At 35.1% G+C, this 14,938-nt stretch overlaps 2 protein-coding genes across 4 annotated transcripts; both read left to right on the top strand.

The window, feature by feature from the left end:
- The first annotated feature begins 3,354 nt into the window (after window positions 1-3,354).
- On the top strand, window positions 3,355-4,949 carry LOC131180677 (uncharacterized). Its single transcript, XM_058148034.1, has 2 exons — window positions 3,355-3,596; window positions 4,763-4,949. The coding sequence occupies exons 1-2, from the start codon at window positions 3,355-3,357 to the stop codon at window positions 4,947-4,949; spliced, it is 429 nt and encodes a 142-aa protein (XP_058004017.1).
- A 2,718-nt stretch (window positions 4,950-7,667) lies between these two features.
- LOC110662250 (retrovirus-related Pol polyprotein from transposon RE1) lies at window positions 7,668-14,128 on the top strand. 3 transcript variants are annotated; one of them, XM_058148757.1, is made up of 3 exons: window positions 7,668-9,770; window positions 12,121-12,656; window positions 12,734-14,128. In XM_058148757.1, exons 2-3 carry the CDS (start codon window positions 12,146-12,148, stop codon window positions 12,775-12,777), a joined length of 555 nt encoding a protein of 184 aa, XP_058004740.1. In that variant the 5' UTR covers window positions 7,668-9,770; window positions 12,121-12,145; the 3' UTR covers window positions 12,778-14,128. The 3 variants fall into 3 exon arrangements, with proteins under 3 accessions (XP_058004740.1, XP_058004738.1, XP_058004739.1); XM_058148755.1 differs by having other exon boundaries at window positions 8,329-9,770; window positions 12,121-14,128; XM_058148756.1 differs by lacking the exon at window positions 7,668-9,770 and having other exon boundaries at window positions 11,723-12,656.
- Window positions 14,129-14,938: the final 810 nt, after the last annotated feature.

Below are 14,938 nucleotides of genomic sequence, written 5' to 3' on the forward strand. Positions count from 1 at the left end.
TGGCAAGAACAATGCTGAATGAAAACAGTTTACCAAAATATTTCAAGTGGAAAGTAAATACAACATGCTACATTTTGAACAGAGTTTTCATTAGAGCTATTTTAAAGAAAACTCCTTATGAACTATGGAAAGAAAGAAAACCCAATATTGCATATTTTCATGTCTTTGGTTGCAAATGTTACATTTTGAATAACAAAGACAGCAATCTCAAGAAATTTGATGCTAAATCTTATAAAGGAATATTTCTAGGCTATTCAACAAATAGCAAAGCATATAGGATTTTCAATAGAAAAACATTGACCATGGAAGAATCAATGCATATACTTTTTGATGATGCTAACACTTCCTTGCAAAGGAAAGATTCTTGTGATGATGATATTGAGCAGATTCTAAATTCAAAGAATTCGAATAATGATGAGCTTGAATCAAAAGAACTAGTGGAGGATGATCAAAATGACAAAGAAGAAGAACTTCCTTGCTCCACAAATGTTGAAATTCAAGAAGACTCCCAACCAAATGTGGAAGAACTATAAATTGAGGAACCTCAACATCAAGATATTCCACAAGAATGGAGGTACCATAGAAATCATTCTAAAGATGACATTCTTGATAGTCCATCACAAAGAATGATGACAAGAGCTCAACTTAGAAGATATTTTGGTAATGTTGCTTTTGTTTCTCAATTTGAACCCAAAACATATGATGATGCTCAAAATGATGAAAATTGGCTTTTTGCTATGCAAGAGGAATTAAATCAATTTGAAAGAAACAAAGTGTGGACACTTGTTCCTAAACCTAAAAAGCACTCTGTTATTGGAACTAAATGGGTATTTAGGAATAAGATGGATGAAAAAGGACATGTAGTTAGAAATAAAGCTAGACTAGTAGCTCAAGGATACAACCAAGAGGAAGGTATTGGTTTTGATGAAACCTTTGCTCCGGTTGCTAGAATTGAAGCTATTAGAATGTTGCGTGCTTTTGCATGTTTTAAAAATTTCATGCTTTATCAAATGGATGTTAAAAGTGCATTCTTAAATGGATATATTGATGAAGAAGTTTATGCAGCTCAACCTCCTGGTTTTGAAGACCCTCATTTTCCAAATCATGTTTATAAGCTTACTAAAGCTCTCTATGGTTTAAAGCAAGCTCCTAGAGCATGGTATGAGAGACTTAGTAAATTTTTGCTTGAAAATGATTTTAAAAGAGGAAAAGTGGATACTGCTCTTTTCATTAAGAAACTAGGAAAAGACATGCTTATTGTGCAAATTTATGTAGATGATATTATTTTTGGTGCCACTAACCATTCTCTTTGTAAGAAATTTTCCAATATGATGAAAAGTGAATTTGAAATGAGTATGATGGGTGAACTTACTTTCTTCCTTGGATTGCAAATTAAACAAATGAGAGATGGAATTTTTATAAATTAGTCCAAGTACATAAAGGATATGCTAAAGAAGTTCAAAATGGAATATATGAAAAGTATCGGAACTCCCATGAGCTCAACAATTAAATTGGAGAGAGATGAAAAAGGTAAAGAGGTAGATAACAAACTTTATAGAGGTATGATTGGTTCTTTACTCTACTTGACAGCATCTAGACCAGACATTCATTTTAATGTATGTTTATGTGCAAGATTTCAATCATGTCTAAAAGAATCTCATCTTGTAGCAGTTAAGAGAATTTTTAAGTACCTCATTGGCACTCACAACATTGGCTTATGGTATCCAAAATGTGAATCATTTGATCTTATTGGTTATAGTGATTCAGATTTTGCTGGTAGTAGACTGGACAGAAAAAGCACTTCTGGAACTTGTCAATTTCTAGGTCATGCATTAGTTTCATGACACAGTAAAAAGCAAACTTCTGTTGCACTTTCTACTGCAGAAACTGAATATATTGCAGCTGGAAGTTGTGTTGCACAGATTTTGTGGATGAAACAACAGCTTGAAGATTTTGAAATTAAATTTGATCACATTCCCATAAGATGTGACAATACTAATGCTATAAACCTATCAAAAAATCCCGTTCAACACTCTAGAAGCAAGCATATTGAAATTAGACATCATTTCATTAGGGATCATGTTCAAAATGGTGATATTCAAATTGAATTTGTCCCTTCTGAAAAACAGCTTGCTGACATTTTTACAAAGCCACTTAATGAGGAAATTTTCTGCAAAATAAGAAGAGAACTTGGTATGATTGATGCTCTTGATTAAGTTTTGATGCATTCTCATGTTTCTATATGAAAATGAAGTGATATATGTTGGTTTGTAGTGTTAAAAATGTGTTCTGATATTTTTGGTGCAATTTGAAAAATTCTGGGTCTGATCAGATATGAACAGTATTCTGCAGAATTTGATCACAGTGGCATACTAATTTGTTTGCTAATTTTCTTGATTGCTAAATGCTTTACCACTGCTCCTAACTTTTCGTTGGCAAACTGGAAGTCAGGTTTGATTGTACTAAAACTCTAAAATTATTCTTACTTTCCGAGCGCCTATTCTGCATGTTTAAAGAGCATATTACTTAAATACCCCTCTATTTAGAGCATTGCATCCCTATGTGATTTAAGGGCAAAATAGACTTTTGACATATAATCTAGCGTAGGACTCAAAATTTTTTTTTCAGAACCATCAATCTTCTTACTGCTTCTCCACTAATACACAGTACCCGTCTCTCTGCAAATGTCTCCATTTATATCTTTTCAGATTTAAAGTTCAAAATCTCTTCTCTTTTCGTCACTTCACCTCCCAAAACCCGAACAAACGCGTCTTCGCTCCATTTGCTAACCCATTTCGCTCGCAACCTTTCAAACCATCGTCTCTCTTTATCATTCTTCAAAATTTCCGAAACTCATTAGCTGTGAATCAAATCGATTGTTCCAAGTTAGAAAATCCCCAAAAGAATTTTTTTTTTCTATTCATTCCCTGTTATTTGTCTAAATCTGCCGAAAGAAACCACTTCTTGTTGGATTAAAATTTTCTGACGCATTTGGTATCGATTCGCATTCTCTGTCTCTACAAGTTTCAGGTATTGAATCTAAAACATTAATGGAATCATGTTTTACATTTTTTTTGTGACTGTTCTGTTTGTTTTGCTTTCGCAATGAGCTGTTTGATTTTTTTTAAGCATTAACATTACGTAGAATGTGCTATATAGCAAAGTCATGAATCAGTTGTCATTGATTCTTAAAAACCCGAATATTTCTTACTGTCAGTTTTTTTTACATTGTGCTACATTGTGCTAGAAATATGTTGATGTGCTTTGAACGATTATATATTGGCTGCTCACATTGCTAAATTTGTGAACCTAGATTTCTCTATCCCTTCGACCTAATTTTCTTCTGGGTTGGTCATGGCGCGGGAAAAAGGAAAAGGCAAAGTGAAAATCACCACATATTCATCGTCTTCGGACTCCACTGATGCAAGTGTTCCTGCATCTCCTCCTCCACAAAAAGACGCTCCTCTGGTAATTGGAAAATCAAAAGAAATGCCCAAGAAAAGAACTAGTGAGCCTGTCCAAGAAAAAGGAACCAAAAAGAAAAAGACTTCAAAAGCTCCAGTTATGCATATGGAAAGGGCCATTCATGAACCAAGGTATATCTACTGGCCTGCTTTTACTGAAGTTTCTGTTCCTTTACAATCTTTGTTTGAATATCAAAAATGGGACAAATTGTGCTCTGACACTGAAGGAGTATATGTGGATTTAGTTCAAGAATTCTATAAGAATTTAAGAGTTGATGATTCTGACAGAGATGAATCTTTTAAGGTGAAAATGAAAGGGAAAGTCTATGAAGTGATGGTAGAAAGATTAGCAAAGCTCTAGGAATCCCAAACAGTGGGAATAAAATTTGTTCTCATAAAGAAGTTTTTACTGTTGGTGGATTTAATAAAAGAGGTTTTGAGGCTGAAGTATTTAAAGGGGAAGTAAAGGATAAGACTAGCATTACCCATGCTCATCAACATATCAAAATTCTTCATAGTTTTATCATCTATGTGCTGAATCCTAGAACTGGCAGTCCAAACTATTTAAGTACTCTTGATCTCTGCATAATTTGGCATATTGTGAATCAAATTGAATTTAATTTTGCCTACTTTATGCTGAAGCAAATTATGAAATGGAAACCACCTTACAAGCTACCCTATGCCCATCTTCTTAATGGTCTGTTTAGAGACTTTGGGATACCTCTGGAAACCGAGAAACTTAGGACAAATATGATCCCAATCACAAGTCTGCAAAAAGATGATGATGGTAGAAAACTTAGATTTGAACAAGGTGCTAGTTCCAAGGATAGTGCAAGTGGTACTTTTAATGTTGAAGGAATTCTGGAAGAAGTGAACAACTTGAGGGAATTTGTTGAAATTGAACTTGGAGAAATACAGAAATTTAGAGTTTTTCAAACTGTTCTTATGAATGCTCTTGATTCTAAACTTGATGGCACTTTGATGTTGATGTATAAAATTGTGGAAGAATTGTTTAAAATCAAAGTTCATCTGGGTATTTCAAGCACTGAAGTTGGAGAAACCAGTAAGGCTGCTACTGGTTCTGTTCCTCCAATAGAGAAAGAAAAAGAGGAAGAAGAAGAATCTACAGAAGAAGAGGAAGAACAGGAAACAGAAGAAGAAAAAGAATCAGAAAAAGAAGAAGAAGAAGAGGAAGAAAAGGAAACAGAAGAAGAAGAAGAGAAAGAGGAAGAGAAGGAAGAAGAGGAAACTGAAAAAGATGAAGATGATTCTGATGATGGAAATGGTAATGGAGGCAGCAAAGAAGGAAGTGGGAAGGATATGAGTGACTTAGAATCTGAGACAGAACCACAAACTCCTGCTCCTGCTGCTCCTGCAAAAGGAAAGGCAAAAACAGCTCAAAAGAAACAAAGAAGCAAGCAGAAAGAGCAAACTGGTAAACCATATGGCAAAAAGGCTAAAACTGTTAAAAAGTCTACAGCATAATCTGGTACTACTGCTGCAACTGAGTTACCAGCTGGCCCTGTTATTCCCTTAACACCCGGAACTGCAATGGCTGCCGAAATTCTTCAAACCTTGAGTGATAAACTTGTCAAGCCAAAAAAGGTGAAGATGGCAGCTCCAAAACCAATCAGAAGAAGCTCTAGGTTGAAAGGATAAACAACCATACTGCATGTTTACTAATTGAATTTTGTCTAATAGTCTGTCTCTTAATTTGTTACTTAGTTTGCTACTTTTAGTTTTTCTGAACTTTAAATTAGTCTGCTATATCAGTTACTGTTTTGACTATTTTATTTACTGCACTTAAACTGAATTTTGATTTATACACATGTGCATCATTTCTCCCATATTCTTTTGATGCTGACAAAAAGGGGGAGAAAAGTAATGGATGAGTAATCTTGATGGTATAACTTGTGATTGATACAATTTGTGATTAGTGTGCATATTGTGCATATTTAGTTAGTATCTTTAGTCACACTTGACTCCTTAAGAAAATGCTTATGAATATTTCATTGAAATTATTAAGGGGGAGCTATTTGTGATTAATTGTTGATATAAGCACATACATAGGGGGAGTTATTCTCACATATACATTCATACATATACTCACACTTATTTATATTTACATGGTGATTCGATTGAGTTTTGTCATCATCAAAAAGGGGGAGATTGTTGACCCCACAAGCTCAAAGGAGCATAGATTTTGATGATACCAAAACTCAACTAGAATCAAACTAACATTGTTTTAAGTGTTGTGCTTCTTAAAAGAACAAAAGGAAAAGACACAAGGATTTCATGATGGATTCGTGCTTTTGAAGAAAGGATGATATTCTAAAGATAACACAGGACGAATCAAAGGAGATAAAAGAAGAAAATGTTACCTTATAAGGCTGCATTGAAAATCAGATTTGAAGGTACATATAGTATAAAGAGTCAGTTTTATTTCTTTTAGGATTGCTTGTGAAAAGAATTGAGGAGTAGAAGTCAATGATACTTATTTTCAATCCCTCAAAAGAATTTTCTTTTAAATATCATTATTGGCCTAAAAAGTATTTGACTATGATTTGGTGTAAAGTTTTATAGCTTTGAAAGTTATGCAGAAAAGTTTTTCTGGTATGCTAACTGGTTTGCTACTTATTTTAGTATGCTAACTGGTTTGCTATTTTCTCTAGTATGCTAACTGTCTCAACTCTGCACAACATCACAGAAAAAGACAAAATAACGGCTATTTTCTTGAAATTCATAACTGTAATGTTCAAATGAGTTCTCAAACGGTCAAAAACGTTCCAAAGCTATAAATACACATTCCCTTGGCCATTTTGCACTTAATGAAAGTCTCACCACTGTTCAAAATCATAAAAGCTTTCATTCAAAGTGCTCAAAGTGTTTTTATTGCTCATCATTGGCTTATCTACTCATCTCTTCTTTATAGATTCTGTTGTATTGAGTGAGAGTGAGTTTCAAACACATTATTATCATTTATGAGAGGTTATTCAAGCACCTATTGAAGCTTGATTGTGATAAAGTGTTTGGGATAACACTTGGTAGAAGTGTGAAGCTACTTGTAAAAGCTTTGGTGAGAAGATTTGTAAAAGGCTTTTTGTCTCTTGCCTTCAAAAGAGAAGAATAGTGAAGTGAAGACTCAAAGTGGGATCTTTGAGAGAGTGGATGTAGGCTAGTTGAGCAGAACCACTATAAAATTTCAGTGTTCATTTTCTCAACCCTTGCTCTTTACATTTATGCATTTTAACTTTATGATTGATATGCTTTTGTTGATATGAAAGTTGAGGCCATTTGCTGTTAACCTTGCTGCAAACTGAGAAAATTAGTTTACTGCTAAATCTGCTGATATCTGATTTAATCATGCATTGTTTGATCTGTCGGTTAGTATATCCGTGTCTTTGCTCTGTTTGTTGTGTTTTGAACATATTCAGATTACTAAAATTTCTACTGAATGCTAATATAATCTGTTGGATCAATATACTGATTGCATATAGCCTAACTTTGAATCAACATGTCAATAGAGCTGTATTGTTCATATTTCACATTAGTCAATTAAGTTGAACCTAGCTGCAATTTTCAAAGGTTTTGAGCAAGAACTGAAAATTGTTTTTAAAGTCCAATTCACCCCTCTCTTGGACATATTTTGTGACATCAGAGGGAAAGAATGATGCCGCGTTAGTAATGACCTTGATGAAGTTTTATAAAGGAGTATTCCAAGAACATTTGGCTTAGACTCTCCAAAGAATCGCATTACTTGGTTTAGAAGACTGAAATTCAAAAAGCATACTCACTTTTCTCTAGATCGAACCTCAGATTACATGCATTCCAAATTACCTAAGCTATCATACAAGCCAATTCAAATTGCTTTACTGAAAGAGCATGACAACAGTCTTTAAACCAACAAAGCAAAGAATCACTACAACTACTTACATCCATTCACAAAAGGCTAGCCTTCCAAGACAATAGAAATTCGGGACACAAACATAGAGCATGATTGATAGTTTCATACTCAAACCACTTCTAAGCAAACTTGATCCACTTCCATAACTTCACGATTTAACAGACTTCCCATTAGAAGCTGGCAAGTGTAGGCATAATGAATAAGATGCTTCAACTTTAGAGGTTATTCAAGCCCCATAAAAATTTCTATAAAGATCTAGAACATTATTTGATGAAGCAGTAGTAGTCCCTAGCTCATTCAACTTTATAGTTAGACGGTATGCACTCTTAACAGTGATGCAACCATTCTTTGACTAATGCTAAACCAAAACATCATAGACTTTGGCTCTACTTAATGGAATGGAGCAATTCTACATGGACTTAAAGGGCATAAAAATTTAATGCACCAACCCATACCTCCATTCAAAAGAAGAATATTCGATTAATTCAGAGACCAAATCATTCTCATCAAGCACTGTACATGGTGACCAGACTTGCAATCCATTTTGAACAGGAAGCCAATTATCTTCCCATATCCAAATGCTACTACTATTTCCAATCAACCACTGAGATCCTTGATCCACTAATCATCCTGTCGCAATCAAGCTTCTCCATGCAAATAATTAAACAATAGCCATGTTAGTAAGTAATGTAAAAATCTATTTATTGCTGTTTAAGTTCTTGGGTCAGATTTTTCATGTGTTTTTTATTATTTGAGTTGGTTAAGGGCTGTCACTTACTTGTCCTGTTTTCTTGTTGATTGTGAGATTGTGCTTCCTACAGTTTAGGAAGTAGTTGATTTTCTTCTTGTATTTAAAGGGATTCCAGTTGAATAAAATGTGTGTATCAATTTTCTACTTCTATATGCTTGCCACCTGTTTGATAAAATTCCTCTTAGAGATAATTACCCTTATTTTCTCTATTTTTAGTTTCAGAAATTCAATAAATGGTATCAGAGCTAGGTTTCTGGTTTGAAGAGGTCTAACGTACTGTCTGATGGCTAGCAAATATGCTGGAATTAATCCTACCTTGCCTACAATTCCACTCTTTAAAGGCAGCGGGTATGAAGTCTGGAGCACAAAGGTGAAGACTCTCTTCATCTCCCAAGATTTATGGGAATTGATAGACAGACACTATGCAGAAAAAGGTGTGTCAGATGAGTCTCTAAAAGATCTTCGAAAGAGAGATGCCAAAGCTGTCTTTTTCATTTAAGAAACAGTAGATGATTCAATCTTCCCTCGAATTTCTACAATAACAAAATTGAAGGAACCATGGGGTGCACTCAAAAATGGGTATCAAGGAATAGCTAAGGTGGTTACGGTCAAGCTTTAGACTTCGTTGGAAATTTGAGAGCTCCTTTATGAAAGATGGTGATTTCATGCATGACTACTTCAATAGCTTGATGGAAATGGTGAATCAAATCTGAAAGTATGGTGAACAGCTATCTAATTAGAAGGTTATTGAGAAGATTTTGAGGAGCTTACCAAGGAAATATGAATCAGTGGTTGCTACCATAGAAGAATTTAAAGATTTATCAGTGCTTGCAGTTGATGAGTTGTTGGGCTCTTTACAATCTCATGAAGATAGGCAGAGAAGCTATGAAGAAAGCTCTATTGAAAAGGCCTTCCACACCAAATTGCAGCTGTCTAAAGACAATCACACAGTGGAAGAATGCAGTAGTAGTAGTAACAATTGCGGAGGCCATTCTTTTCAAGGAAAAAGAGGTAGACTAGGCTACAAAGGAGGAGCACGGGTAATGAACCACAACCAATCTAGTAATAAAGGTGAAGCAAATAACCGTAAGTTTCGCTGTTATTATTGTAACAAGTATGGGCATATATAAAAGTTTTATTAGATGAAAGAAAAGCAAGCAAATTTTGTTGAGAAAGAAGATAAAGATGAATGTGAAAGTTTGTTTCTTGCATGCTATGCTGCTAAACCTTATGATTCAGACATTTGGCATATGGATAGCGGGTGCTACCATCATATGACAGCGAACTTGGAGGCTTTTATCAATTTGGACAAGTCAATAAAGACTACAATGAAAATGGGTGATGGAGTAGTTCATGAAGCACAGGGAAATGGAACTGTGAAGATTAATTCTAGTGGAACTAGTTGCATTAAAGATGTTCTTTATGTCCTTGACCTAGATTCAAACCTGTTGAGTGTTGGGCAATTTCTAAGACAAGGTTATTCACTCATCATTGAAGATTTTTAATGTTCTGTTTTTTCAGACAAAACAAGGAAGAACATACTACTCAAGGTTCCTATGGCCAAGAATAATTTGTTTCCTCTCACTCTTGATAATGACAAGAAAGCATTATCAGCTTCATTAGAGGATGACAATTGGTTGTGGCATCCTAGGTATGGACCCTTGAACTTTACAAGTCTGAATTTATTGTCTAAATGTAATTTGGTGCATGGTTTGCCAGTGATAAAGCATGATACTAATGTATGCGAAAGCTATGTGTTTGGGAAACATCATAGAGATTCTTTATAATGCCCGACCCACTGGATAGTATTGTCCACTTTGGCCCTTATAAGCCTCAAGGATTTGTCCCTTGGGCTTTTCACACGTAAAAGCGCGCTACCCAATTGACCAAGACTTCCCGATATAAGCAACACTAACTCTGTCTCCCATTTCGATGTGGGATCAATTCATTCCCGTGCCCCTGGATATCTGGTCTTGGGCATTTCTTCTACACTCTCACAGTTCGTACCATGGGCTGCCATAGTCTTTGCTTCATCCCCGAACCACATTGTACTCGAGGAGACTCGGCTCTAATACCAAACTATAAAGTTGTAGGGCTCTCTCAAAAATTGAATTTAAACATAAGATTCAATTAAAAATCATTCATATAGCCCGAGTTATGATCAGTTAAAGTTGTTGTAACAAAATAGAGTGTAATTTCCAGCAGCAATATAAAACAGAGCAGCAATTTTGTACAAGCAATATGTAGTTCGATTTGACAGAATCAGTTTATCCATAAAACATAAAAGTTTTAGCTCTTTGATTGAACTTCATTTTAGGCCCAAGATTTGCATGAAAACCATTTAAATTGGCTGAGTTATGCCCTTTCAAAGTGGGTTGTTCTAGCAATACTGTAATCAAATTTAAATCAAACTACTTATTAGCAATCAATATTCACAACAACACCTATACAATTTGCATCAAATCAAAAGCTAAAGCCCAAGGGTAATACACTAACCTATTGAACTTGATTTCTAGCAAATTAAATTCCACAATTCTACCTCCAAAGATTCAAGTCAATCGGCCAATACCAAAATCTCCAATTTGATAACCTAATCGCATAACCCCATACAATCATTAGACAATTCCATTCGGCCATAGCTAAAATCATCAAGGAAGGGTTTCACTTACCAGAAAATCAATTGAATCTTCCCTTAATTTTTTCCAATTCAATTCGGCCAATGGTTTAGGGTGTCCTTTGCACCAATCTTTAAAACAATGAATCCCTAATTCAATCTCAACATGAAATTGAAAGAGTATTCAAGAAGAGAGGAAAATTATTAGTCTCTTACCTCAATTCAATTTGGCACTTCAAGATTCTCTCTTCAACACGTTTTCTTTAATTTTTCAATGCCAAGAATCGATTGATTCAACGATTGGGGAAGAGGGAATTCGGCTATGGTGGGTGTAAGGGTTTGGTGTGCTCTTCCTTTGTTTGATTGAAGTGGAAATTTAATGGAGTTGAGATTGTAGGTGTCGACTAGGGTAGAGGGAATAGGTTTGTGGCTAGAGTGTTTAGCTTATTTAGATTTTATTAATAATAAAATGAGGAAAAATATAACTAGGGCCAAAATAATTTAATGGGCTCAACCCACGGAAAATCAGCCCAATTACATTGATTGACTGTCCAATTGAGTAATTAACACCAATTATGAAACAATTAAATTAATTTCTAATGCAATTGAATAAAATTACTCAAATTAACTCAATTCCATAAAAATTTATCCATTTACAACTAGGTCATAAGTGAGGGCATTACATTCTTTTCCAAAAGGCAAAAGTAGGAGAGCTTCACGACCAGCTGAATATTACATGTTGATGTTTGCGGACCTATGCACACTTCTTCCCTTAACAACAACAGGTATTTTGTTGTCTTTGTTGATAACTATAGTCGAATGACTTGGGTTTTCTTTGTTAAAGAAAATCAGAGGTGCTGCCCTTCAAGTTTTCTATTGAAAAGCAAAGTGGACATGCAATTAAGATTTTATGGACAGATCATGGTCGTGAATTTGTTTCCACAGAATTTGATAAATTATGTGAAGAATTGGGAATTCGAAGGCAATTGATAGCTAGTTATACTCCGCAACAAAATGGAGTGGCAAAAAGAATGAATCAAAGTCTTGTAGAAATGGCCAAAAATATGTTAAAGGCCAAATGTCTTCCTAAGTGTTTTTGGGCAAAAGCTGTTCATACTGCTGCTTACATCCTCAACCGGAGTCCTACATCAGCACTGTCCAATCAAACTCCTTTTAAAGCATGGCATGGGTGGAAACCAAAAGTAACACATTTTAAAATTTTCGGTTGTGTTGTTTATGTGTTAGTGCCATCTCAAAAGAGAGAGAAACTTGATGATAATAGTGTGAAATGTGTTTTTATGGGGTATAGCATGGAAACTAAAGGGTATCGATTTTATAATCCTATTTCTAAGAAACTGCTAATAAGTCATGATGTTGTGTTTGATAGGAAAAATCAATGGAATTAGACTGAGATGCAAACAGGTGCTGGTTACATTCAAGATGATGGTGAATTTATTGAACCAATAGAGTCCATAGAAGATGATGGTGGCAATGGTGGTTCGGGTTCTTCAACACCTAGTACTAGCCCTTCCACACTTGGTACTAGTTCTTCTAGCTCTACATCATCAAACTCCTCTTCCTCAACTACACCTCCACATAAGTGGAGATCCTTAGCCAAGATCTATGCACCAACTAAGAGATGTCAACTAGCACAAATTGAAGAGCTTGATAGCTTTGAAGAAGCTGTAAAAAGCAATAAGTGGCCTGTTGTGATGGATGAGAAGATGAAAGCATTAGAGAAAAACAAAACATGGGAGCTTGTTGACTTGCTGTTGGGAAAAGAAGTTGTGGGGCTGAAACGAGTGTACAAACTCAAATATAAACCCGATGGGTCGGTTCAAAAACATAAAGCTCGAATAGTTGCCCATGGATACATGCAAAGGGAAGGCATTGATTTGAAGAGGCATTCTCTTCAATGGCCAGGTTTGACACCATCTGTATTGTTTTATTAATTACTACTCATTATAAGTGGACAGTTTTTCAATTTGATATGAAATCAGCCTTTTTAAATGGTTTATTGGAAGAAGAAGTATATGTACAGTAGCCAAGAGAATATGAAGTTGTTGGTGAAGAAATGAAGGTGTATCGATTAAAAAAAGCCATTTACGATCTCAAACAAGCACCGAGAGCCTGGCATGAGAGGATTGACAGGCATTTCATAAAAAATGGCTTTCAAAAGAATGCAAGTGAGCCCACTTTGTATGTCAAAACACAAGGAGCTGATGAGGTATTGATTGTTTGCCTTTATATGGATGATTTAATCTATACTGGAAATAGTGTTGCTTTAATTCATGATTTTAAGAGGATTATGGTCGCTGAATTTGAAATGACTGATTTGGGTTTGATGAGTTATTTCTTAGGTTTAGAGGTAAAACAATGTGATGCTGAAATTTTTATTTCACAAGAAAAATATGTGAATGATCTTCTTAAGAAGTTTATGATGAAAGATTGTAATCCGGTCAAAACTCCAATGATTACTAATCATAAATACAGCCTGGATGATGGAGAAGAGAATGCAGATTTTCAAGTGTATCGAAATTTGGTAGGAAGTCTACTCTATCTCACAAATAGTTGCCTTGACATTTTGCAAGCTACCGGTCTTTTGTCACGGTTTATGCAAAATCCAAGCAAAATTCATTATGGTGCAGCGAAGAGAGTGCTAAGATATTTGAAAGGAACATGCTCTTATGGTCTTTGGTACTCTAACACTAACAACTTTAAGTTCTGTAGATTTTCTAATAGTGATTGGGCAGGTTCAATTGATGACCACAAGAGTACTACGGGCTATCTATTCAAACTTAGATCAAATGCCATATCCTGGTGCTCAAAGGAGCAGCCATCTACTGCTTTGTCATCATCAGAAGTAGCTTGCCAAACAATTTGGTTGAGAAGAATTTTGGGAGATATGAAGCTACATCAAAAGGAGGCCACAACAATCTTTTGTGATAATCAATCCACTATTGCAATGACAAAAAATCCAATTCATCATAGTCATGCAAGGCACATTGACACTCGACATCATTTCATAAGAGAGCTTGTGGTTGAAGGAAGCATTACGATAGAACATTACAACTCCCAAGAACAAGTTGCTGATTTATTTACTAAGTCACTTTCTTTTGAGAAATTTGTGTATTTTAGAGATAAGTTGGGTGTAGTAGATTTTTGCATTAAGGGGAAGTATGTTAGTATGTAAAAATCTATTTATTGCTGTTTAAGTTCTTGAGTCAGATTTTTCATGTGTTTTTTATTATTTGAGTTGGTCAAGGACTGTTACTTAGTTGTCCTGTTTTATTGTTGATTGTGAGATTGTGCTTCCTACATATTAGGAAGTAGTTGATTTTCTTCTTGTATTTAAAGGGATTCCAGTTGAATAAAATGTGTATGCTAGTTTTCTACTTCTATATGCCTGCCACCTATTTGATAAAATTCCTCTTAGAGATAATTACCCTTATTTTCTCTGTTTTCAGTTCCAGAAATTCAACAAGCCAATACTCGCATCCGAAAATGGTTTCTTGGGGAAATATCTTGCTTTCAACACTTGGCTTAAAACTGAATTTTGATCCGAAACTAACGTCCAACATTATTTAGTGAGCATGAAAATATTGAAAGCATGAATATTACGAAACCCCAATTCTCTAAACTATTTAAAGCAGCACAATTTATCCCACCAAACCCAATGGATACAACGTTCATCAACCGAGCCATTAGGGAAGCAAAAAGCAACGTTCATCAAATTCATCAACGTTTATGGCAAACCTTTATAGGGAGCAAAAAGCAACTTATAGAATATTTTCAAGAGTGCTTCCTTGTCTGCCCTTGAGAGATTTTTTTTTCTTTTCAGCCGTTTAGTTTTTGTGCAACTCTGTCAATAAGATTGTTAAACACTTCATTCTTCTTTCTCTCGATAATTGCTGGCAAACCAAGATATTTCTTGTGATGATCCACTCCTCTCACTCCTAAAATACTCCTTAGTGTAGTTCTCAACTCCTCTCCCACATTACCACCGAACGCAATTTCAAATTTGTCTAGATTTATTTTCCATTCCTAAGCCAACTCATATAACCGAATGATGTGACCTAACTACCAATCTCAGACGAAATGGCTTTACCAAAGATGATATTGTTAGCAAAGAATAAAAGAGAAATGGCTAGCCCTCTGCAAATTTTCACCCCATACAATTTCTTATCTACTTTTCTTATAAGTCC

This window comes from Hevea brasiliensis, chromosome 6 (genome assembly GCF_030052815.1).
Source record: "Hevea brasiliensis isolate MT/VB/25A 57/8 chromosome 6, ASM3005281v1, whole genome shotgun sequence".
NCBI lineage: Eukaryota > Viridiplantae > Streptophyta > Magnoliopsida > Malpighiales > Euphorbiaceae > Hevea > Hevea brasiliensis.

Excerpts from the sequence above, each read along its gene's own strand:
- LOC131180677 (XM_058148034.1), top strand. The coding sequence starts at position 3,355 with ATGGCGCGGGAAAAAGGAAAAGGCAAAGTGAAAATCACCACATATTCA. Across the intron at positions 3,597-4,762 it reads AGGGCCATTCATGAACCAAG|CAAAGAAGGAAGTGGGAAGG; the intron begins GTATATCTACTG and ends TAATGGAGGCAG.
- LOC110662250 (XM_058148755.1), top strand. The coding sequence starts at position 12,808 with ATGAAGGTGTATCGATTAAAAAAAGCCATTTACGATCTCAAACAAGCA.